General features: G+C 34.8%; 1 protein-coding gene across 2 annotated transcripts in view; it reads right to left on the bottom strand.

Annotated features, from left to right (window-relative positions):
- Positions 1-3,529: 3,529 nt before the first annotated feature.
- The window catches only part of Frg1 (FSHD region gene 1), a 22,170-nt gene continuing 3,032 nt past the window's right edge, over positions 3,530-22,667 (bottom strand). For both annotated transcript variants that reach the window (XM_015486075.2, XM_015486073.2), the window contains 7 exons: positions 12,220-12,345; positions 11,389-11,446; positions 8,802-8,916; positions 7,616-7,720; positions 5,353-5,444; positions 4,755-4,865; positions 3,530-3,635 (listed from right to left, as the gene is read on the bottom strand). In XM_015486075.2, the coding sequence (XP_015341561.1) occupies positions 3,599-3,635; positions 4,755-4,865; positions 5,353-5,444; positions 7,616-7,720; positions 8,802-8,916; positions 11,389-11,446; positions 12,220-12,345 (644 nt within the window). In that variant the 3' untranslated portion in view covers positions 3,530-3,598. The remainder of the gene's footprint in view (positions 3,636-4,754; positions 4,866-5,352; positions 5,445-7,615; positions 7,721-8,801; positions 8,917-11,388; positions 11,447-12,219; positions 12,346-22,667) is intronic.

A 22,667-nucleotide genomic window follows, 5' to 3' on the forward strand; every position in this document is an offset into this window, starting at 1 on the left:
GCACCGGGTTCGATCCTTAGCACCACATAAAAATAAACAAAATAAAGGCATTCTGTCTATTTACAACTACAAAAAAATTAAAAAACAAAACAACAAACGCAAATCATGGGAGGACAAGAGACCAATAATTGTTAAAGCAGGTCATAGTGGAGTAACTTCTATTAGAATAACCCTTCTACACATACAGTTAAACTTTGGTCAAAATGTTTTATAAAATTATCTAAACAGATATTGGCCAAAAGCAGGTTGAAAGTAGAGGAGAGTTGACCCTATTAAGGGAATTGTAAACCAGGCATGGTGGTACAAACAAGCCTGTTAAGACCAGGGACTTGGAAGCCTGAGGCAGAAGGATCCCAAATTTGAGGTCAGCCTCAGCAAGTAAACAAGAACCTGTCTCAAAAGGATTGGGAATGTAGTACCCCTGAGTTCAATTCACACTAACACACACATGGAATTTTTTAAATATCTTAGCACAGGTGCCATGTAGTGCCATTCAGAATCATGAAAACTCAGAGAAACCAAAGTCCTACTAGCTGAGGAACCAGAGGATTAAGTTTAGAGTGACAGAAGTATCTGGATGATAATGAGGAAATCTAGGCAAGGAAAGAGCCACAAGAGAGCCACACTGCCCTTATACCATACTGTTTTCTGAGTCTGACATGCATGAGACTGATTTCAAAAGCCCAGATAAAATTACAAGAATTGAAGGAAGTTTACAACTGTTGCCCACTGTAGAGAGACTGAATTTTGGGCATGAGGTCAACCAAGTTAAATGCCTACTAAACAAACAAATGAGCACTCTCTCCACACCAAAACCCCCAAATTCTTCAGAGGAACAAAACAAAATCCAGTTTCTATCGTGTTCATGACATGATCCAATTATGTCAGACATATGAAGAAACATATTTAAAATAAAGGGCAATATGAAAACTGATCCCAAGTTGGCCTGGATGTTGGGATTAACAGATGCAGATTTTTAAAGCAGTTAGTAAAACCTCTGCCCAGACACAACCCTCAACCCCCTCGAAAACAAAACACAACACAACACAACACTATAATGAAGGGAAGGAAATCACAGTAAAGAAATTAGATTTTTAAAAAAGGAACTACATAAAATTCTAGAAGTAAAAAAATACAGTATATCCCAAAATACCCCTTCCCCCCGCCCCGAAAAAAAATTGCCAGGTAATGTTTAACAGCAGTTTAGAGATAGTAAGAATGTATTGGTGGACCTGAATATAGAACCAGTGAAATGGCTTAACATGAAAAATTCATGTAAGCACTTTCTCTTGGATTAGCACCTTTATTATTATTTAAGATTACTGGACTGGTAAATCGGGAAAATGCTTAGCCAGAATGTATATGAAGATCAACAACAGTTTAAGGAAATTCTCTCATCCTCACATATAAGACAAAAACATATGGACCAGATGACAATATTTAGATGTATTTTTAAAAATTTTGCAGTGCTAGGGATCAAACTCTGGGCCCTGTGCATGTTAGGAGGGCACTCTACTACCCTCAAGGATGTATCATTAATTCTTACCTTTGCCATTCCTCCAGACAGACTTCAGTGCTATAAATGCACTGGTATAAAGTACAATGGGAGAAAAAAGAGAGAGCACCTGTTATTTGCAATTGCTTTCTCCTTCACTAGTGCATAAACTCCATGAGAGCAGGTAATGCATATTTTTCATCTTTATCTTCTGATTTGGACCTCTAATTAGCTTTGCTCACTACATAAGGGCAGAAACTAAGAAATATGAGAATAAGTGAAGTGATAAAGGGACCCAGAAACACACTATGTGCACTAATGCAGGCAGATAGAATATTTCTTCCAGCGAGTAAGTCAGCAGGGAGATGGTCTCAGGTATCAAGCTAGCAAGACTTAATCTCTTGAGGGCATGTTCATCAAAGCATTATTCCTTTTACTTGTTAAAATGCAATTTTCCAGCCTAATCCTAGACTTGATAATCCTCAATCACTACTAAGTATTGGTCTTAGAAATCTATATTGGAGGATCGGGCAGGGGTTGTGGCTCAGTGGTAGAGTGCTTGCCTAGCATGTGTAAGGCACTGGGTTTGATTCTCAGCACCACATAAAAATAAATAAAGGTCTATCAACAACTAATAAAATGCTAAAAAAAAGAAATCTATATTGGAAAACTGTAGATGTTATAGGAATTCTTTTTTTAAATTTTTTTTTTTAGTTGTAGATGGGACACATTACATTTTATTTATCTTTATTTGGTGCTGAGGATCAAACCCAGTGTCTCACACATTCGAGACAAGTGCTCTACCACTGAGCTACAACCCCCAGCTCCAGTGATTCTTATATATACAAATTCAAACTAGGGATTGGGAGCTGATAAAAGCAAAGAATAGATGAAACCCTGGAGTAGGTTTCACATCTTGAAACAGTTGGCTTTATAGGCTGGATGATCCCTGATGGGGGGGGGGGAGGGGTGGGCAGGTGGCTGTCCTGTCCATGGTAGGGTATTTAGAAACAACCCTAGCATCTTTCTTGTCTCTCAATTTTTTCCAAACAAACAAGTCCCCACATTGATATATGTCCCTTAGGAGGCACAATAGCCTGGGATTGAGAATCAGAACCACTGCAATGGGGGATTCCAGTAGTAAACATTTTCCCAGTAAGAGGATAAGAAGCAGGAGAATATGTGGTTGGGGGTAGGGGAACAGTCAACTAAGGGAGTAGGAATGCCAAGTTGGGGCTATACCTCCAGCAGTAGCTTATATGAGACTGACAGTATAGCTTAGCTACCATGCTTGCAGAGGGGCCATATACAACTTTAGATTTAGTGACAGATGGAATATAAGGTTAGCACTAGACAGGATCAAATAGATCGGGCAGGTCTGAATCCTACTTGTGAACTGGATTCAATACGGACTTTAAAAAACAGAAATGCATAGCCAATGTCAGTTCTAAATCAGAATTTCCTGTGGTGAAATCCAGGCATCTAGTACACAGTGTGGATTTGCAATCAACATCTAGAGTACTGTGTTCAACTCGGAAAGATTACCCTCAGCAAAGCTGAATGTCTTAGGCAGCTCCCATCCTGGAAGTGAAGATAAAAGCATTACATACGTATAAACACTGAGGCTAACCCCCTGTCCTAATTAATTAAACTCAGTTTTTAGAGTGCTTGCTTATCATGCAAAAGGCTCTGGGTTTGATCCAGAGCCTGCAAACAAATAAAAAACAAGAGGGAGAATCAAAGCCTTATTGATTGACTGCAGTGTGAATTTCTAAGCTCCTTCTAAAGGTTCTGATTAAGCATTGATAGAATCAAGTGAAGAGAGACTGTAAAGCAATATGATGGATTTCACAAGCCACACAGGAAACATTAGTTTCTTAAGAGTAGTACTTCATGCTTTATAACAAGAATTCCAGTAAAGAAATGTCTGTAGTACTTTTAAGTGTGTATAGTTAACTGAAAAGTAAATCTATCAAGAATCTTAATTAATCTTGATGAAAGTAGATACTAATAATTTCACAATAACCCAAGAACTCTGTAAAAGCACTGCCACTGAATATTTTATTCAGAAAAAACAAAAGGAGAAAGAAATAAAAATCCTGGTCATTTGCAGTATCTATCAGCTTTCAATTTGGCTCTCCTGTTTAAGACAAATAAAAATTAATTAATGTAAAACATACTTTATACAGTCACACTACTACTAAATATAAAACTCAAACTTAGTATCTGTGTTTGTTTTGATTATATTACTACAATTATATAAAAATTTTACTTTTTAGCATTCTTTTTTTAGAAAATAAAATGTAGTTTTATGCAATTTGTTTACTAATATTTAAGAAATATTGCCTAATGGCTTTTTCAAGTTATAACATCAATTTTAATTACTTGAATTTAAGCCTTCCTAAATTCCTAATGGGTGCTCTGGTATATTTTTTATAAGAGATAAAGTACAGGACAAACAGCTTATTTTATTTTAGAGTCCACATCTTGAATATATTTTATACCTTCTTTGATTTCTCAGAACTATATACATATTAATTTGCTCATTGGAAAAAATTCTTATGACATTTACTGATTTAAGGTAAGAATTCCACCAAATAGTTACCAAGAAATATATGATTATATACTACCTTTATCAGACAATGTAAAGAAAGGATGAGTAATTTTGCAACATAGAACTTGAATGAGCGATAGGAAACTACTAACTCTTCTATTTGGCACATATTTGATTTATAGCTGCAAACTCACAACTAAACCTCTCTACCTATTTTTCTAGGTTGTAAACTTAGAACACTATTTATTTAATTAGAAATATTAATGAACAGTTGTTATTACTATGCTATGATAAATACCCTGCACATTTCTAAATCTAATAAAATGGATCCAATTTCACTTATTATTTAATTTTTATACTTGAGTCATTTTAAAAATTCATCTATTTTTATCTCATTTTTAGGAACTTGTACTATTCTAATAGAATCTAGAGTTTTGATATTATTCAAACAACCTTCTAATTCTGGTAAGTAAATTTATGCAATAGTTTCAATCAACCCTGAATTTCTTACAATAAAGCTTACAAGACTCTGGTTATCTTTAATCAGATTTATGATGTCCTCTCTAGGTAATATTACCATATACATAAATTAGAGATAAATACAAAAATTTGAAAATTATGGTAGTTTAAAAAGTACAATGGATTTATACATGCCACTTCTTCTGGATACTGAAAACAATTGGAAATACATAAACATATATTTACCTGTCCAGAAGCGTCTCATGCAAAAATCCATCTTTTCGAGCCCTTTTAAGTATTTTGCTGTCTTCTTTACTTATTTTAAGCTTGTGGTCTTGGAAGCTCTGAAATTTTTTTCTGTAAAGAAAATGTCATCATTGAGAAGTATCTCAAATTTTGATTATACATGTTTACTGATGAAGTTGCTAATATCATTCAAGTTTTTCTCATTGAAAGAATCTAAGCATATATAATAATTTAAGAGCTTTTAAACTACAAAGATGACCTCTATGACCACCACCAAGAAGGACGTCATTTGGGTAATTCTGAAAAGTCCCTTCTTCCAGGAAATGTGGGCTGGAGTCCCCTGGGTTCTGAACATGAACAGCTTCTGGGTGACATCACAGCAATTCTTAAGGAACCAAGAGAAATGACGAGGCCAAGTGACTTTAGCCTTGAGGACAATTAGAAAAACTGAAGCTGAGAGAAAAGCTTTCAGCTGAGTGCTTTGCTTTACAGTACTCATTATGCTGCCTCTTCTTGTCCTTCAGTGTTTTTACTTCAAAAGTTCCTTGAGAAGTGCTTCACTATCAGATCTGTGAATCTAAAAGAGAACAATACATACACATAATTGATTTCACATTGTTTTACATTTCCTTTGTCTTCTTCTGGGATGTCATCTTTTTTCTTGGTTTCCCTTTCGGCACAGGACCTAATCTGGATATTGGACAGATAAGAGCCCAATAGGTTTTACATTCATCTTCACCATTGCTTACCCGACTTACTACACAAGGCACAAGGACATTCTGGGTGATTTCCTTTTTTTTTTTTTTTGTTAATAACAGTGCTAGAAAATTGAAATCAGGGCCTCCAGCATGCTAGGCAAGGCTCTACCACTGAGCTACATTCCCAGCTTTCTAGGTGATTTTGTATGCAAAACAACATAATTAACTTAGGTATTAGACTGAGAAAAAGGCTCCAGGGATGTGTTTTGGTTTTATATGTGATTTATATAAAAAAATTACCAAAATTACCATCATATTTTTCTCTAGAACTAACATTTGACTTTTCAAAGTATAAGATAAAATACTTAAGTTTTAAATGAGATTTCTGGCACTCAAAAGGCAGCAAAATTTCTAGTTCCCATACTATCTTTTAGGGGGTGTACTATTTTTCCATCAGCCAACTTCAAATGATGCAGTAAGAGTTAATGGTATTATTCTTGTCTAAAAAGATTAGCACTGTTTTTCAAGGAGAAAAGAATACTAAAAGACTAAATTGACTGCTATGAAATTAAGAACATCTGTCAAATGAAAGCGAATGTACAAAGAATCTAACACAAAGCATGTATAGATATTTGATAGATACTTATGGATTACGCTGGTAGTAGAGAATATGACAATCATTTTTTATGTTTTATTTGTAAAGATTAAGGTCATTTTAGAAATGGCTCCCCCCATTTTTAGAACCTTCCACTCTGGCCCTCCCTAATGTGTTAAAAACACCAAATTTTGTTCAGACAACCTGCAAACTGTGATTCCCAACAGATAAAAATGAGGGGAGGTCCAGAATACTCAATACTGAGATAGACACCAAGAAAAAGAAAAGTAATCTAAGAAGAAAATGGTAGTTATTCTTTAGACACATCTTCATATGTGTTTGTCATTAAGATAAAGTGGATTTTTGAAAAAATTAAGGCTTTACTAAACGGCTTCATCTCCTTTGAGTTAACCACCTGATTCAGTTACTGGGCATTTTTATTTAGAATTTCACTTGACATGAAAATGAGTGTTTAACTTTCACAATCAAATAAAAGAAAGTATGATTAGGGAATTTGCCTCACATAAGGAACTTTTATTTCCAGCTTAGTGACTGATAGGAAATTTTAAAAATGCTTTGTGTGTTTAATACTTCTCTTCATGTAAAGACAACATACTCATTCATATAAAGAACAAAATTTTGAAGGATAAAGCCCTAGAAGTTCTGCTATAACTATGCAGTGATTAGCTTCACAGATGGTCAAGTATTAATAAAACAACCTAGTAACCTTCTTCTACATGTTGGTGCAAATATAATTTTGCACCACCTCTATGGGAATTAATCTTCAGATACACTTGCACATATACAAAATTATACTCATTCATCATATTAAGTGCTACGGCACTGTTTTTAAGAATAAAAGCCTGGAAACATCTCAAATTTCCCTCTACAAGAGAATAATTAAGTAAGTTAAAGTACATCTCTAAAATGGATCACTATGTAGCTATCAAAACAAAGAAAGAGAAAGAGGGAGAGGGGATGAAAAGAAAGGGCAGGAGAGAGAACTTTCTACACATATACTAATAGGAAAAATCTCTAAGATACAATATTACGGGGAAAATTTAAGGCATAAACTTACAAACATATTCATATATTTATAAAAAAAAAACTTTAGGGGCTATTAAAAAATAGGGAGTAATAGGGACAGGGTAGATAGAGTGGAACACGGTGTATAGAAATTTATGACTTTATATACTGTTATTTAAAACCAAGCCTGAGGGCTGGGGCTGTAGCTCAGTAGCAGAGCGCTTGCTTTGCACGTGGGAAGCACTGGGTTCAATCCTCAGCACCACATAAAAATAAACAAAGAAAATAAAGGCATGCGGTCCATCTACAACTATAAAAAATAAAAATAAAAACAAGCCTGAAAAGTGCAGTAATTTCTCTATCACATTGTGCAAATAAGTCAGCAATTATGGGATTTATAATTAAAAATAAAATCTATCTGGAACATATTATAAAAAGCCATGATGTCTTTGAAGTGATAAGTCAATGTTATATAGAGCTGTAATCATATCACATATGTGACACGTATTAGTCTGTAGGAAAAAGTTAAAAGTTATGATTACCTTTATCATTTCTTCTTCTCCTGCTGTTTTACTTTTTGCTTCTATATCTCCTGCTTCATTACATCTAATAAAGCAACTATTTGAGGCCAATAAAGCCATCTTCCCCTAAATAAAGCAAAATGGCACACAAAAAATATTAAGAGCTATGAGAATGCTGGCAAGAAAATCTTTAGACTAAATTATTTTTTTTCTCCTTGATTTTAAAAGCAGTATATTTCTCACTGGATTGGGGTTAAGAGTTTCAAAGTCACTAACTCAAGATTTTATTTTAAACATGTAGAGAAATGAGTCTATTACTTTTTGAGGGAATGTTGTGCTAATTTATGATCTTGAAAACCACAATTGGGTTCTATCTTGAATTTGTTATTGTATATAGCTGGTAGTATCCAGCTACTGAATTTCTCCTTCCCTTGATCTACTTGATGCCCACTGGTCCTTGTTATTCTTGCTGCAACTCTTTGCAATTTGTTTAGCCCCTGTATATTTTTGTTCAGTTTTTACTGCTTAAACAGAAAAGCAGAATTATGTATTCTGTATCAATAGACTTAAAACATCCATATATTATAATTGCCTACTTACTAAAATTAATAAAAATTAATTTTATTAATTAATGAAGGGCTGACACCCCCAGCTCTTCATCTCTTTTGTATTAAACTATCTTTTTGTACAGTTTGCTTTTCTTTTTGAATTTCATTATGAAGTAACAGTTCTAAAAGCACTAAATTTACTTCAATAAACCAGTATCATTATTATTTTATGCAAAAGTTGTCAAAATCTAGCCTTTGCTTGCTCCACTGTCCACTTACCACATTCTGTAATTTTTGGAAAAAATACATGACTTCTGTTAAGAAGATACTCCTGAATTATCCTGCTTCCCTATTTGGAGACTCAAGATTGGCCATTATTTAAAGTCCTGGTTAAATAAGAGAGACTTATATCTAGGCTCCATGGGTATACTTAAACTATAGTAGGCAAAGGTACTTCTGTTCTTTTTGTTGCACTATTGTGTTTGAGTTCTTTTGAAGATTACAGGTTCATATTGATCTTTTACAATTTAATGTAATTATATTATTTATTATATATTACACCTGTTATTTTTATTTATTTTTAGAAAACATGCTTTTACTGACTATTTAAGACTTTGTCTTAATGATAGGGAGCTTTTATAAATAACCATGGCACTTACATCTTGAAAGACTGGTTCCCATTGTTCTCTTGGTCCAATTGCATCTGAACGACCAACAACAAGCCCATCTGAATTTATACCAAGGTATTTTCCATATCCAGATTTCAGTGCAATTCTTTGAATTAATTAAATGGATAAATGTTAAAAAGTAAGAACAAACAATAAATATAGAACATAAAAACAGCATGTGAATATGTACCTGTGTATGTTTATATATTGAAATATGTATACATTCAGACTAGACATAATTTCAGTGTTCAAAAGCTATATGTGGCTTGTTGCTATCATATTGGACATTGTAATTTTATATACACAATATTACATTTTGCTTCTGAATATACGCATTATATAACATCTTACATTATATATTACATAACAAACATTTTCTAAATGCACTGTTCTATAAATATGTTACTTTCAGTACATTTAATATTCTATTATAGGGGTGTTAAAATGTATTTTTCTGCTATTATATGAAGTCCTACTAATATAGTTTTTGATTATGAAATTACTGATTTATCCTTAGGAGAGATTTCTAGAAAAGGTTGTTACTGAATCAAAAGGTATCAACTTTAAGGACTGGGGTTGTGGCTCAGCAGAGGAGTGCTCGCCTAGCACATGTGAGGCCCTGGGTTTGGTCCTCAGCACCACATGAAAATAAATTAAACAAAGGTATTGTGTCTAACTATAACAAAAAATAAATAAATATTTTAAAAGTATCAACTTTAAAGTTGCCATGTTCTGTGAAGTTACTTTGTAGAAAAGGATGTATCTATCAACTTGTATTCTCAAGTTACAACTTGTTTTTAATCATGGATTTTTTAATACATTTTTTATAAGTGGAGACAATACCTTTATTTTATTTTTATGTGTTGCTGAGGATTGAACCCAGTGCCTCATGTATGCTAGGCAAGCACTCTACCACTGAGCCACAAACCCAGCCCTAATCATGAATCTTTTTTTAAACATCCTTTCTCTAAAAAAATACATAAAAATATGATACGCAAAAAAATAGCACCCTATTTAATTTGCATTACAATTATTGGTAAGAATGATGTATACTTTTTTTTCATTTTCATTTTTAGTTTTTAAATTATCTAGTTATGTGCATGTCCATTCTTCTGTTGGGGGCTTATTGTTGGCCATTTTTCTTTTTTTTTTTTAATATTTATTTTTTAGTTGTAGTTGAACACAATACCTGTATTTTATTTATTTTTATATGGTGCTGAGGATTGAACCCAGGGCCTTGCACATGCTAGGAGTGCTCTACCGCTGAGCCACAACCCCAGCCCCTGTTGGCCATTTTTCTATTAGGTCATTACCATTAAGAAACTCATACATATGTATAAAGAGTAGGAACTGAATGCTTATTAAGGTTGTTGATTATTTGTCTGTTTATAATATTTTCTGTTATGACAAAGTTTGCATTTTTTCTACCAGTTTGATTCTTAAAGTCTTTCACTAACTTATTACACTTTTAAAGAAAGTATAAAAATAATCATCTTAATAATTTTTTCCCCACAGTTATGATTTCCAATTATTTTACCTTACTAGTCTCCTGTGATGCCACAATTGACAATGTAGTCATTTATAGGTTTATGACAATATAATGCAAATCATTATCATATTGATGTAACCAATTAACTAGAATATTAAAATTCAATTTTGGTATCTAATACCCATTCTGCACTTCTTTCTCACTGTGAGAATAAAAAAGATCAGCTCATGAAAGAATTATAAAAACAGTAAATAAAACATTCTTTGGGTTCTTTAGGATTAAGTAACATTCTCTGCTGGTTTCAAAATACTCCTTTCTTTTATCCTCCTGTTTCTTGACTTCTGAGTAATAAATTTATATGCCACAGCATCAATGAACCAGGTTTTATGCTGTTTATTTTCTTCACATAATCTTTCCAACCTATTTTATTTGGTCTCTGGCAGCATTAATTTTTTATAAAATCATGTTTTTCCAGCCAAGTATTATATATTGTAAGAATTATAATATATACTTTATACAGGTTGAACATCCCTACTCTGAAAATGTGAAGTGCTCCAAACTTCTCAATTATACACGTTACCACATGTGGAAAAGTTTACAGTTGACCTCATGTAGCAAAATGTAAAAATCCTAAAAGTATTGTATGAAATTATCTTTAGTCTATGTATATAAGGTGTATATGAAATATAAATGAATTTTTTTGTTTACATGTGATTCCTATGCCCAAGATATATATCTCATTATGTGTGTATGTGTATACAACTTTATATATAAATATAAAATTCAAAATCCCCCAAATCAGAAATCCAAAACACTTGGGCATTTTGAATTCAGGACAACCAATCTGTACCTGAAGGTTTAATTTTCCTCTTAAATAACAGTTATTACAAATCTAACTAAAAACTTAAACATATACTGGGTATATAAATAACATTTCTGAATGTCACAAAATCCACTTTTCAAAAAAAATGTTTGGTTTCTTAAATAGAAATTACTCTGTAGGCTTAAGTTAGCTAAGTAGTGGAATTTTTAATGAATGATATTGAAAAAAATAAAAAGTTGCTTAATTGTAGGTCAACTCAAACTTACCTGGAATCAGACAATTTGACAGCAGTAAACTGCTCTGGAGGACTGGGACCCTCATCAACTATAGGAGAAAAGGATTGAAAATATTTAATATTGTTATATATATATACACATACACACACATAAAGATACTCTTTTGCTTTAAAACATTTTTCTCCTCTGAAAATTAAATCTAAGGAAAGATATTTGGGCACAATTGTGATAATATAGTGTTCACAGTATTATGATCTTGTTATCTTATCACTACATAGCTAATTTTACATGCTACCTAAGATATGTTGGCATGAGATTTATTTAATCAATTCCAAGATATTTTCTCTTTGTGTCTTAAAATACAATACATAAGTAAGCAGTTAATATTTAAAATATTTATTTGTTTAAGGAATGACCATTCTGACCAAATGATACTACTCCTTTTTATACTTCACACCTCATTAATGTTTCCCCAATAGGCTAAAGAGAATGAGAAAATTTCCAGTTGCCAACTATACCCAGGCTACTTCTGGCAAAAGTCTGAAGAAAACAAATTTAAATTTTGACTTAACCAGGTTTTCTTTTTTCCTCCCAGCTAGTATTTCAATTATTTATGTTGCTTTTGATTTCCACAGAAACTCTAGCATTATTTGCAATGTTTTCAAATGCTTATTCTAGAAAGAGGAAATTGCCAATAATGGGTAAATACTAAGGATGGGAAATGTGGAAGAATACAATGCAATGACTCTATTCTTTTAGAATATGCTGGGGACTAGTTAAAATTTGGCCCAAGTGTATGAATGTCATAAAAACCTACATATTAAAGGCCTTTCCCTTTGAAAATTTTCATGAGCTACAAACCTTCTTTATGTGGTGCTCCCAGTGTAAAAAGACCATTGTCAAGAGCATGAATATAGGTTCCTTTATCCATTTCAATGGCAATGGTTCCTGAAATTTCACCAAAGTTGGATACTGTCCACCAGATTCCTAAAAAGTAAAATCCATATTGAAACTCATTTTTAGGTTTGACACACATTTTTGTTCTTGTTATAACTTATTTTTTTTTAAAGTTTTTGTTTTGCAGTTATAAGAAATAATGCAGTGATCTTATTTATTCTTTACTCACTTTCCCCTAATGGTAATTAATGTCTTTCATAACTACTGTACAAGTCAAAGCTAGGAAATTGATAATGACATAATCTATAAACTTCATTCAGATTTCACCAGTTTATAAGCCCTTGTTTGTGTGTATGTAGGCAGATTCATGTGACTATCACCACTGTCAAGAGTAGGTTTTCTTTAAATCTAATCTTAGGTTTCAAATCAAATCTTTTTTTTTTTTTTTTTTTTTTTGTACTAGTGAGTAAACCCAAGGGTGCTTAACTACTGAGCCACATTCCCAGCCCTTTTTTAAAATTTTGAGACAGGGCCTTGCTAAGTTGCTTAGGGTCTAGGTTGCTGAGGCTAGCTTTGAACTTGCGATCCTCCTGCCTCAGTCTCCTGAGATGCTGGGGTTACAGGAGTGTGCCACCATGCCTGGCTAAACATAATCTTTAAACAGGAATATATGTGAAGGTAAAAAATGGTTTAGAAAAAACAGTCTCATTCCAGAACCCCTCCAACCATCCATCTATCCATCCATGCCTGTTTTCCAGTGGCAGTGTCTATTATGAACTGTTTCTTAGCCCTACAAAAAGAGGTACTTTCCAGCACATATGGTAGTGCCCTTTTTTGCAGGGCATACATTTCAAGAGTCTCAGCTGATGCCTGAACCTGGGGCTAGTACCAAATCCTATATATATCTGTTTTTTCCTATACATGTATACCTATGCTGAAGCCTAATTTATAATCTAGGTACATTATGAGATTAAAACAACAACAACAAAAGAACAATTATAACAATATGCTGTAGGAAAGTTATATGAATATGGTTCCTCTATCTCGAAATATCATTCTTTTTCCCCCCTCTCCTTTTCACTTAAAGGAAGAACTTTATAGCTTCTTTTTGGCATTTTCAACCTTTTGGCATCATTACTCTTGTGCTTTGGGGTCATTATTAAGTAAAATAAGGGCTGTGTAAACACAAGCATTGTGATAGCATGACAATTACATCTGATATCCAAGTGGGCTACTAAGGGAGATTCATATATTAGCCAGGAAGGTGGGAGATCTGATCATGTTATACCAGATAAAATGCATTTTAAAACTCATTACCTATTTCTGGAATTTTCTCTTTAATAATTTTAGACCTTGGTTGATTATAGGTAATTAAAACCACAGAAAAAGAAACTGTGGGACAAGGAAGTGGGGGGTCACTGTAGACTTTTGATTTTAGATTAGAAACAAAATTAGTGGAATCTATATCTATGAACACTAATGTTCACCAATAAAGTGTTAAAGTTAGAGTCCAATTATATAAGCAATCATTACAAAAGTTTATATATTTTTAAAAAATATTTTTTAATTGTAGATGGACATAATACCTTTATTTATTTATCTTTATGTGGTGCTGAGGATGAACCCAGTGCCTCATCAGTGCTAGGTGAGTGCTCTACCACCAAGCCACAACCCCAGCCCAAAAGTTTATGTTTTAATAGAACAAACATGATCTCAAATCTTTCCTTGAATTGTACTTTAGCTAGAGTAGAAATAAACCAATCATTAACTGTACATTAGACAGTATTAAGGAATTCTTATTAATTTTACAAGGTCTGATAATGGCACAGTGATATGTATAAAAAGAAGTACAAAGCAGAGAGGGGGAAAGAGGGGAACTTGACTGACTGACCTTATTAAAAAATGTACATTTATGGGCAGGATACAAGATGTAAGGCTAGAGAGAGGCTTGGGATTCTAGTAGTGGGAATACTGTTTCTCTGCGAGTTATTAGAGGACCCCCAACAGCTCAGCTGCTCCTGTGCAGGTCTCCAGACCTCAGCATCAGTGCAGGACTCCCTAGCGCTTGCCCCCGCAGGACCACTGGCATCAGCCCCCACGTGAGACCACCAGCTGCCCACCTGCCCAGGAATCCTGGCCGCTGCTCCCACTCAGGATACCGGGCCACTGCCTACACGCAGGACCTCCGGCCGCCACTCCCATGTGGACCCCCATCTACCAACGTGGGCCTCTCCTGGTTTCCTCCATCTTGGGACACTGCAACCACTGCCATGTCCCCTACACATGGTAGCTGGCACCTAGGGACACAGGACAGGGTCTGGAGAGAGCCACCAGCCATAACACTACATGCACACTACAGAGCTGCATCTCTGAACACGGCGCCTAATGCCACCACCCGGTCCAACCCGATCTGACATCCCATCTCTGAAAGCAGCTACCTCCTTCTGAGGATACCTTTGTCGCCATCCTTAGTTGGGGCAAATCCCAGCTTGGGACAACTGTTGGGTCCTAGAAGCAATATCAAGGTATTTATAGTCCCCAACTACGCCCATCTCCCACAGCCACTAACCCAGCACAGTGCGTGCGACTAGGTGGCTAGTCTGTAGCTTGCAAAGCCTGGCCCTGAACTGCCCAATACAAAACAGCTCTCTGTGGCAGGTGCGCAGCCTCCATAGTGCAGCCAACAAGACCTCAAAGAGAAAGGTTCGTTGGGATATAGAAAGGGAGAGGGTGAGTGAGATACAGTTTAGAGACTAAATTAAAGACCAGGAATTGTGAGGTCTATAGGTGCTATAAGGAGATAAGACCAAGCGCCCACATCACACCAACAGGCCTCAAAGAAGAGGCCTGGGGGTGCAGTCTTCTATCAGGACAGGAGCTCTGCCCGCAAGACCAACCCTCTCACCCTAATAACTTTTCCCATCCTGAGGGTGGAGATACCAGCAAACAACAGAAAACCCCAGCTACTGGATGAGAAGTGGGAAACATACTGAATTCCAACAAAAACAATCCTTATAAAAATTTCCTTGGACATTTTTTTTTCTTTTTTTCTTCTTTTCTCTCTCTTCTCCTGCCCTCACATCCCCAACATTTGTGAAACCATGTACTTTTCATGTATTGGCTATGAGTTCTGGGATGTCTGAATAGTATATTACAGTTGTGTTGCATATTATCTCCTATTTTTACATTTTAAAATTTTCTTAATTTTTAATTTGTTTTTTGTACTCAACTGTCTTCACACTTACTTGTCTCCCCCAAATTACTTTCTTTTCTGCCGCTACTAGCCAACTTCTTTAGATTCCTCTTTCAAGCTTCCTAAGATCTAATAACTCTCTATCATCACCTCCTACCTCCTTTAACATCTCATCCTACACCCCACCCCTGGTTCTCTCTTTGGCAACCATCAGAAACTGTAGACCCTTTAGCAAACCTACTGTTTATATTATAGATAATAATTTCTGTATATTGTGACAAAACCGTAAACATCTTACTAGCAGCTTTTTGGATTAAGACTGTATAATGTTTGTACTGGAATCTGTTAATATTGTTCTCCACCTTAAAGGAGAGGTACTGGAAGCCTACAGGGACACTATAAGCCTATAGGGTAAAAACTGTAACACCGTGGGTCTACAGTGCTAGAAGGGAAGACACACGAACAACATGAAAACACAAGTGGAGAAAGTGTCCCCAAACAAACCAAGACACTACATTATTAGAATTCACGGCCAGCATAGCAGAAAACAAGACAGAGAAGGAGTTCAGGATGTACATGATTAAAATGTTCTGTGAATTAAAGGATGATACAGGAGAGCAAATTCAGATAGCAAAAGACCATTTCAATGGAGAGCTACATAAGCAAATACAGGAAGCAAAAGATTACTCCATAAGGAGATACAGGTTCTGAAATAAAACCAAACAGAAATCCTTGAAATGAAGGAAACAATAAACCAAATTAAAATCTCAATAGAAAGCATCACCAACAGATTAGATTACTTGGAATATAGAACCCCAGATAATGAAGATAAAATATATAATGTTGAAAAGAATGTTGACCACACAGTGAAGATGGAAGAAACCATGATTAGAACATTCAAGAATTATGGGATAACATAAAAAGACCAAATTTAAGAATTATTTCGATAGAGGAAGGTACAGAATTACAAATCAAAGGAATGAACAATCTATTGAATGAAATAATATCAGATAATTTTCCAAACATGAATAATGAATTGGAAAATCAAATACAATGGCTTATAGGATGCGAAATGTATAAAACCACAACAGATCCACACCAAGGCACATTATAATGAAAATGCCTAGTATACAGAATAAGGAGAGAATTTTAAAAGCCACAAGAGAAAGGAATCAGATTACATATGGGGGAAACCAATTAGGATCTCTGTAGATTTTTCAACCAAGAGCCTGAAAGCTAGAAGGTCCTGCAACAACATATACCAAGCTCTGAAAGAAAATGGATGCCAACCAAGAATCTTATATCCAGCAAAATTAAGCTTTAGATTTGATGATGAAATAGAAACCTTCCATGATAAATAAATGTATATTTATGTAGTATGGGTGTCATATTATAATATCTTTGATTTATATAAAATTCCCCAAGGGGAAAAAATGTGTGGGTATGTGTAAAATGTGTGGTGCTGAGAATTGAACCCAGAGCCTCACATGTGCTAGGCAAATGCTCTACCACTAAGCTACAAACCCAGCTCCATGATATTGATTTTGTACTGACTTTTTGCATGTGATATCAAAAGCATAGGAAACAGAAGAAAAAATGTGACAAATCGACTTCAATAAAAATATCTTTTGCCCATCAAAGACTACTGTTTTTCTCTGTGTATGATATTGGAAATTAAACCCAAGGGCTCCCATGTGCTAGGTAAGCATTCTACACTTAGCTACAACTCTAGCATTTTTTGTTTCTTTCTTTTTGAAACAGGGTCTTGCTTCAATTAGAATCCTTATATATGGTCTTATGATCAGCATATCCTTCTTAAAAATGTAACATTATTATTTAGTATTCTCTAGGCCAGATTAATTTTTTGTATTTAGTATACTCTAGGCCAGATTAATTTTTTTCTTTTTTTTTTGGTGGTGCTGGGGATTGAACCCAAGTCCTCACAGACATGCTAGGCAAGCACTGAACTACACTTCCAGCCAATACTTATTAAGTGAAATAATTTTAATATAGCACCTCAATGGTAACTTGCAGAGAAGAAATTTTTGGCAGACAAGCTCTTCAAAATTTTCAACTCTGCCAAAGTAGAAAAATGATAAAATATATTCCTTATATAATTTTGAACTGATAAAAGAGATGTCTTGAGCAGAAACCTGTTTTTTTCTCCTGAGATTTCCAATGGCCTACATTCAAAGATGGAAGTATGCTTACAGGTTTAATGACTAAAGTAATGTAGCACAATACGTGCTGGTATTGCCCCAGGGATTCAGGCTGCAAAAATGCAGTCTCTAAAGATACTAAGAACGGTTGTCACTGAAGCTGCCCATCTCTAAGTCAGTTATAGCTTAAAGCTATGTTTATGTGCTACATTGAAGTTGAATCTCAGAATCCATTCTAACACTTTACTTACTACTTGTCCAAACAAAATGTAGAGACATGCTTAAAGCTATTTGCTTTTAAACCTTACATAGACTGTTAGATGTTGCTACAGTGGATTCTCACATCACATAACAAAGCTTGACGTATAACTTTTTATGTAATTGTTTAGAAAACAATATTTGTAATAATGTTTGTGATGGTAAGGACCAAATATATGTTGTTTAAGAATATCTGGCACATAGAAGGGGCTGAATATATGCTTTCTAAATATCAAATGGATGGATGTCTTAGTATAAAAGTGACTGCAGTTGATAATATACTGTCATAGTTCCCACTCCTTCTGTTATTAAGGCTACTAGAGACACTAAAGGATGGGTCTATACTTTGAGAGGCTTCACTCTGTGGTTAACTGACCTCCCAGTGGTGCTCACAGCTTTGTGCTTACGGCCACACAATTACCAATCCTTCTAAAGAGGTGAGATAGATGAGAGGTTGTGCAACAGTTTATCTCACTTTCTTTTTTAAAATATTTTTTAGTTGTCAATGGACTTTTATTTTTATTTACTTATTTATATGCAGTGCTGAGAATATGCCTCACACATGGTAGGTATGCACTCTACCACTGAGCCACAACCTCTGACTTTAGTTCCCAAGAAAAACAAGTTATTTAAGAGTTTGACAAACTATGCTATTAAGAAATCTGGTTACTTCCAACCCTGGCAGATCTCACTGAAACTGTTTCCTTACAGACATGCTCTTCTATATTACTGTCCAGACTTGATATTTTCCATGTAAAAGGCAGAATATGCCAATCCATTCTGGTTTAGATCTTCCTTCAGGGCCTTACATGGAACCAACAGAACAATTTTAAAACATTTTAAGTTTCCTTTCTTTTCCCCTTCAAAAATAGGTATATACCTACCTATAGATCAAGCTTGAAAAAAAAAATCATGTGAAAGAAGGTAGACAGAATATATGAGAAAACTGTTTTTCTAATATTGGAACAAAGGTGAAGTGGGACTGCTGTCTTGAAGAAAAGGAAAACACATGAGGTGAACCTCACTATCATTTTGGTTTTCTGCCTAATGGCAGTTTTGCAAACATAGGGCAGGTAGCTGAAGCTCCAGAAGAACCCAGAAATCCCACTGAGCTGAGACTTAGAGTCTGGAATTTACATAGCAAGATACTGTAGAAGAGGGAACTGCCTAAAAGTGGGGACCCTTAAAAAGTGTATATAAGGTTTCTCCATAGATCTTAGGTCAAGGGCTTGGCTAAGGCATGTACTGGGTAGGATTCACAAGGCCTAGAAGAGAGACCATAGTTCCTGAGAACTGAATGGAGATATTGGAGAGAACAGGAAATTGGGAGACATGAGGATGGCTTCAACACATGAGTATACTTGGGCATTTACTTGAAGCCCCATAAGGACCAATGCCTAAAGTAAATGCTACAATCTAGGCAGGCACAACCAAATAGCCCTAACAATTAAGAGGAAAACCAAAAAAACAACCAACCAACAAACAAATAACTACCAAGCCTTACAGAAGCAAAAAATTATGAATGATTTAACTAGACTTAAAGGTAAGGAACATTATCAGAAATAAAAATAAACATTTTTATTAAGATTAAGATAAATGGTTGATTTTAAAAGGACGATTTAACAATCCGAAATATATATACATCTTAAATAGAAATTTAAAATACTTCCAAGAAAAACTAAGAGAAGTAGACACACTGAGATTTGGAGAGTTACTCAGCCATTTGTAGAATTAGTTAAAAATCAGGAAAGATACAGAAGATTTGAAAATCTACTCCATCCCCCAAATGATCTGACATTTAGAAAATATGTAACTGACATGCAGAATATATTTTTTCAAGTATACATGCAAATTCACAAAGGATGTATATTCTTAGATCATACTATGAACAAATTAGAAATCAGCAATAAGATATCTACTATATCTCTACATGGCAGAAATTAAGTGGTATGTTTTCATAAGGACTAAAATTAAAAAACCCTCTTTGGTGTAGATAATATCACAAGTGAATTCTATCAAACGTCTGAATAAGAAATCTTATACACTATACCAAACCAAATATACTCCAAGAAAAAGGAAATAAAAGTCTAATCTCTCTCAACACAAATACAAAAATAATTTTAAAAATATTAGAAATCAAATGTAGCAAAATACAAAATACAAAGGCTATACACCACAACCATATGGGGTTTAACTCAGGAATGTGAAGAGAGGTCACAAGTTGAAAATGAAATCAAAGTAATTCACTGGCAGAAAAATGAAGAAAACATGCACAACATGTCAACACATGCAGAAAAGAGCATCTGACAGAATCGAACACCTTTATGTTAAAAATCCCAGGATATGCCAGGCGTGGTGGTGCACTCCTGTAATGGGGGATGGGGGGGCACTGGCAGGAGGATAGTGAGTTCAAATTCAGACTCAGCAATTTAGTGAGACCCTGTCTCTAACAAAATATAAATAAGGGCTGAGGATGTGGCTCGGTGGTTAAGCACCCTGGGTTCAATTCCTGGTTCCAGAAAAACAAAACAAAACGAAAAAACAATCCAAAGATACTGGCCAAGTACAGAGGTCATGCCTATAATCCCAGCTACTCAGGAGGCTGAAGCAAGAGGATTGCAAGTCTGATGTCAGCCTTGATAACACTGTGAACCTCTACCTCAAATATTAAAAACAATAAGGGTTGGAGATGTAGCTCAATGGTAGAGTGCTTGCCTAGCATGCAGGAGACCATGGGTTCAATCCCCAGTATTGCAAAAAAACCCAAAAACATCTCCCAGGATGCTAAATGATGCTAATTTTGATAAAAGAAGTCTAAGAAAATCTTACAGCTAAATCATATTATATGGGGGACAACTACTAAAAGCTTTCTAAGTAAGACTGAGAACAAAGCAATTATGATTATTCTTATCACTTTTGTTCAACGTTACAGAAGTCCTGTCTAGAATAAAAAAGCAATAAAGAGAAATAAAATATAATAAAGATTGGAAAGGAAGAAGAAAAGCTATAGGGCTGGGATTGTGGCTTAGTGGTAGAGTGCTTGCCTAGCATGTGTGAGGCACTGGGTTCGATTCTCAGCACCACATACAATTAAATAAAATAAAAAATTTCATCAACAATTAATAAAAATATTAAAAAAAGAAGTAAAGCTATAGTCATAGGAAACATGGGTGCATACTTCTTGGTTCTCTACATAGTAAACAAAATCAATAAAATTAATAAGGGAATTTTATGTCTCCAGCTATAAGGCTTGATATATAGATAAACTGATTGTAAAATGACAGCAAACAAAGAAAATTTAAAAATTCAATTTATAAAGAATTATAAAATACTTAATAAAAATTTTTGAAAAGACATGAGATGACTATAACACTGAAAACTAAAATTATTTAGCTTCTATATGGCTAAGATGTTGATGCTCCCCAAATGATATGAATTTAATACAATTCTTCCAGAAAATCAAGTGGATTTTAATGTAGAAAGTAATAAATTGATCCTAAAATTTATATGAAAGTGTAAGTGACTTGGGATACTTAATCTTGAAAAAAGATGTAAAAACTTGCAGGACTCACTAGTTGATCTCACAATTTTATGAAGTTACAGTAATGACATCGATTGAAGAGAAAAATATGTCAATGAAGCAAGAGTTAAGAAACAAATATATATGGGGCTGGAGTTGTAGCTCAATGGTAGAGCACTTGCCTAGCATGTGTTAGGCACTGGGTTCAATCCTCAGCACCACGTAAAAATCAATAAAAACAAAACAAAACAAACAAAAAACAAAATAAAGGTATTGTGTTCATCTACAACTAAAAAAAATTTTTTAAAAAGCAAATACATAGAGATTCAATTGATTTTAAACAAAGAAACCAAAGCAGTTTCATGAGGAAAGTCTATTTTACAATGGGGCTGAAGAAAAACATTATCCATGTGGGGAAAGGGAACGCTTGACACCGTCTCACACCATGTCAAAAATTAATTTGAAACAGATAATAGAGTTAATGTAAAAACTAAAAATGCCTATCATATATCTAAAAGCAAAAGTAGATGAATTTTTCATAACCTTAGAGTAAGCAAAATATTTCTTAGAACAGAGGTAAGGATGTTACCATAAAAGAAAAACAAAACAAAACAAAACTGAGCTTTAGAAAAACTAAAAACTTCTCACCAAAAAAATAACAAAGACAGCTGGGCATGGTGGTGCATGCCTGTAATCCCAGGGGCTCAGGAGGCTGAGACAGGAGGATTGCGACTTCATCAATGGTGGGGTGCTAAGCAACTCAGTGAGACCCTGTCTCTAAATAAAATAAAAAACAGAGTTGGGGATGTGGCTCAGTGGCCAGTGCCCCTGAGTTCAACCTCTGGTACCTCCTCACCACAAAACAAAAAACAAAGACAAAACAAAACACCAAGAAGAAAATGAAAAGGTGCATGGCAACTGGGAGAAAAGACCGATAACGCCACCAACTGCAGGCCAGGATGTGGAACAACAGGGACTTTTGGGACTTTCACTCATTCTTGGTGTGAGGATAAAGTAGCAGCAATTCAGGAAATCTGGGGTGGTTTCTTTTTTTTTTAATTTTTTATTGTGGGTTGTTCAAAACATTACGAATTTCTTGACATATCATATTCCACACTTTGATTCAAGTGGGTTATGAACTCCCACCTTCACCCCATACACAGATTGCAGAATCACATCAGTTACACATCCATTGATTTACATATTGCCATACTAGTGTCTGTTGTGCTCTGCTGCCTTTCCCATCCTCCCCCCTCCCCCCTCCCCCCCTCTCCCCTCCCCT

Source organism: Marmota marmota, unplaced genomic scaffold (assembly GCF_001458135.2).
Source record: "Marmota marmota marmota unplaced genomic scaffold, marMar, whole genome shotgun sequence".
Taxonomy (NCBI): domain Eukaryota; kingdom Metazoa; phylum Chordata; class Mammalia; order Rodentia; family Sciuridae; genus Marmota; species Marmota marmota.